Source organism: Habropoda laboriosa, unplaced genomic scaffold (genome assembly GCF_001263275.1).
Source record: "Habropoda laboriosa isolate 0110345459 unplaced genomic scaffold, ASM126327v1 scaffold65, whole genome shotgun sequence".
Lineage (NCBI taxonomy): Eukaryota > Metazoa > Arthropoda > Insecta > Hymenoptera > Apidae > Habropoda > Habropoda laboriosa.
The window spans coordinates 2,656,252-2,659,805 of record NW_017100254.1 but is presented as its reverse complement, the minus strand read 5'-3'; the positions used below and the strand labels follow the sequence as shown (position 1 = coordinate 2,659,805).

The 3,554-nt window shown below is 44.0% G+C and overlaps 1 protein-coding gene across 1 annotated transcript in view; it reads right to left on the bottom strand.

Moving 5' to 3' along the window:
- LOC108572397 (nuclear pore complex protein Nup88) overlaps positions 1-3,554 on the bottom strand; it is a 78,101-nt gene that overhangs the window by 1,554 nt on the left and 72,993 nt on the right. Inside the window, exons 3-7 of the mRNA XM_017934632.1 lie at positions 1,480-1,578; positions 1,132-1,318; positions 968-1,068; positions 558-753; positions 28-182 (exon numbers count right to left, since the gene is read on the bottom strand). Of these exons, the coding sequence (XP_017790121.1) occupies positions 28-182; positions 558-753; positions 968-1,068; positions 1,132-1,318; positions 1,480-1,578 (738 nt within the window). The remainder of the gene's footprint in view (positions 1-27; positions 183-557; positions 754-967; positions 1,069-1,131; positions 1,319-1,479; positions 1,579-3,554) is intronic.

Genomic DNA, 3,554 nt, shown 5'->3' with positions numbered 1-3,554 from the left:
AAAAAAAAAAAAAAAAATAAAACTTACCTCGATTTGTTGCCTTTGTCAGAACAAAGATGTATAGGACAATTATATTTTTCATCGTTGTCGGTAAAAAAGAGACCTAACTCTATTTCAACGCATTCATAAACGTACAGCGCTTCCTCTGGTGTGTGAAAATTATAAGTGGATCCATACCATGTCTGTAACTTATAAAACAAGTACGAAGAATTCGTTATTCGTATTCTTTCAGCTATTTCACATTGAACTTTTATAAATAATGGGGAATATAAGGCAATGTTCTTAACCCTTTCACCGGCTATTGGCGCGCCTGTAGGCACTGTGCCTATCGGAGCCTCTGCACTCTTCCACGTTCAATTCAACGAAACAACTTTTAAAACGATACGGTCAAAAAAAAAATTTCTGCAACATCAAAATTTGCCGTAGCGAAAGGGTTACATTCTTAATTCGGACAATACCCCGTTTCAGAAAATATCGGTCAAGCTTCCTAATGATATTCCCTTGAAAAACTATCACTTTTTATCCCTTCAATTGTAAAGTAAACAGAACACACTCACCTTTTTATCGTTGTCGCCGCCGTCGTCGTTATCGGCCAGTTCTTCCTTCAACAAAATCGCGTGATAAATCTTCCCGGTACACATAGCAATAACGACTATTGGGGGGGTGGTCTGCAGGCACATGATCGAACAGGAGTCTATTCCGTAATTGTCTTCGGCCGATGGATACATAGAGAGTGCTCCTGACACCACTGGGCTTCCATGATTCAACCGAAAATTAATAAACACGTGTAAAATGTGTCAATCTCATCGTACAATTAAAATTCCAGTACCAGCTATCTTTTCTTTCTTTTTCCAACTAAATTTTCGTTCGATGGAAAACACAATTTCTTCAAATTTTACGAACTAATAAAAATGACTGGTGGTTTACTGAATCGTTTAGAAAAATGATTAATATCAAGTGTGTATACCTGTCGCCGTGTAAGACATTGCCACGAACAATAAGCACCTCCCCATTTCCACGGAGTACCAAAATTGGCCATTCAATTTGATTCCAATCGACCACGTTGTTCTGCGAATAATTTTTAGAATTCAATACAAACCGTGTATGTTTGACAATGTGTCCTACCGGTACCTTATTAACGTTTCTGCTAGCGAACATTTCCGGATTGCGGAGAGCAGGCGTAGCAAAATCGAAGTCCACCGCTGTGTCCCCTAACGAAGAGAAGTCCGGTATCTTCGACGGTGAACTGAACGGTACACGGCCAACCTTCCAGCATTTCACCACTTTCGGCTTATCGCCCAATTCGCATTCGTACAAGCTGCGTGTGAAAATCAATTTTTAGAAAAAGAATCAAGAGAAACTGTGTTTAGTACGAAATACTGTATCTACGTACTTTGCGTACTGAAACAAAGCTATCGTACAAAAAAAAAAAATAAAGAAAATTGCGTTTATTAGAGGAGAACTGCGTTTCGCAATTACCGAAATGTGTTCTCCGGTGTCAGAACTAGGAGATGAGAGTCGTTCGTAGAGCCAGGATGCCACCTTGCCTTTCGAATTTCCACAGTTTCGTTGTAAACCCTGTAGAAACAAACATTTACAACGTTATATAGGTGAATAGCTATCAGGAAAGTGTGCCATATGATCATTTTATATTTCCACAGGCGATGAATAGTACAGTATACCACTTGCCTGATCGCTCCATCTCGACCTATACCACTTGGTCGAGAAACTTGGTGCAATAAAGAGGGTTGGAATTTTCGAATCACGAACTTGGCTCGAATTTTGCACGAATTTTTGATATTCTAAACAACACTTCAGTGCTAGGAAAGATATTGAAACTACAGTAGTGTACACATAAGCGTCCGCAGTCGGGACCGAATTTAACTAAACAAAAGAGAGGAGATGTGTCTGAGTGTCAGTTGTTCACATTCAGGAGCCGACATCGAATTACTTTGTTTCACTCGGCACGCTCGAACTCCACTCCGAAGTCCCATTTTCAAGGATTGGTGGGAATATAGCGACGGACGTTTAAGTGTGCAAAAATCCGGACGTTTATGCGTACACTACTGTACTTACTGTCTGATAAATAGCGCGCGTCTGCTACTTGTCCCGTCACTTTCTCAGCTATACTACTTGTTCGATCATACGCGGGAAGGTGTACAATACTGGGGTGGCCAACTTGGCTCAAATTTTCCACATTATTGGTAAATTGCAAAGTAAGAATTCTATCCATTCCGACTACGAAAGGCGTACCATATACGCCCTCGCAGACTTATCAGTGCATACGAAAGACGTAAATATACGCCTCCTACGTTTCTCTTACCGTAAACACCTTATTTCATTTCTTTATTTCGGTCAACGATCGCACGAGAGTGTCAAGTCAAAGGGTCAAGAAAGGATTATCGCCCAGTTACGATATACTCGAGAACGGACAAACGGAGGAGTGTCTTAAAATCGACACGCACGTCTCTCTCTCTCCTCTCCGCCTATTCCACGATTTAACGTCTCGTCGACGCTGCCTGTGGCCCGTTATTCAACGCAAATTACCCTAATCTTTCATGATCGTCGTGCGGCCCTCGCGCGCCGGCGCATAAAGAAGAAATACACCAAAAGCCGTCACGGTGTTTGTTTTTCAACGGGACGAGCGCCGGGGACGCGGCGCGGCTGTAGGCGACGATGCTCGCCTACATTTCGTATATTTTATTATTACTCTCGCACTTTCCGTGGCTGGACACGGTAACGCTGGGCAAAAGGGGTTGACGGTGGTTAGCCGTGGCCGTTATTAATGTCTACGGGACAGGACTGGCAAAAGGGGTGAAGGAGGACGGCGGAGAGAGAGGGAGGGGGTGCACACGGAAAAAGCGAGAGAAAAGATTTGACGCAAATGGAGAACGAGAGGACAGAGGCGGAGGAAACGGGGATGGAGGAGGAGGGTTGATGAGGAGGAGCATCAGAAAGGAAAAAAAAAAAAGAGCTCAATGGGTATTGCCGGCAACTGGACTGGTTTACGCTGGGATATACACCAACGACAACGACACAAACAACTTTACCGCCACCGGTGACCCGTTGCAAAAGCACCAGAGTTCTTAATAATTGATAAAAATGTACGCATGCACGCACCACTGGAGAGAGCGAGAGGGAGGGAGAGAGTTGGTTGAAAACCAGGCGACGCGTGGTCAACCCTACAGCGTCTCCGTCTCTCCCTCCTCATCGGTTTTAATCACTCTCTCTCCCGCGCACTCTTTCTCACTCTGTCTCTCCCGCTCTCTGGCCAGTTGCTTTTCTCTCTTACCTTTTGTGCGGCCAACCTTTCATGCTTCGTTGACAAAAGCACACGCAACGATTTATTCGCACTTTACACCGCAGCCTCGCGGGGATTTTTCTTCGTTCTGTCACAATTTTGGTATTATCAAAATTTATGGTGACCCCTGGCGCCCAGTACCCACCACCCCGGACTATACTACGCGTTCCCTATACTCGCGGAACCTTGCTTAACCGGTTTTCACGCGGTTTCGAAATACCGAATTTCGTGCCGGTTCTACTTTTTTTTTTTT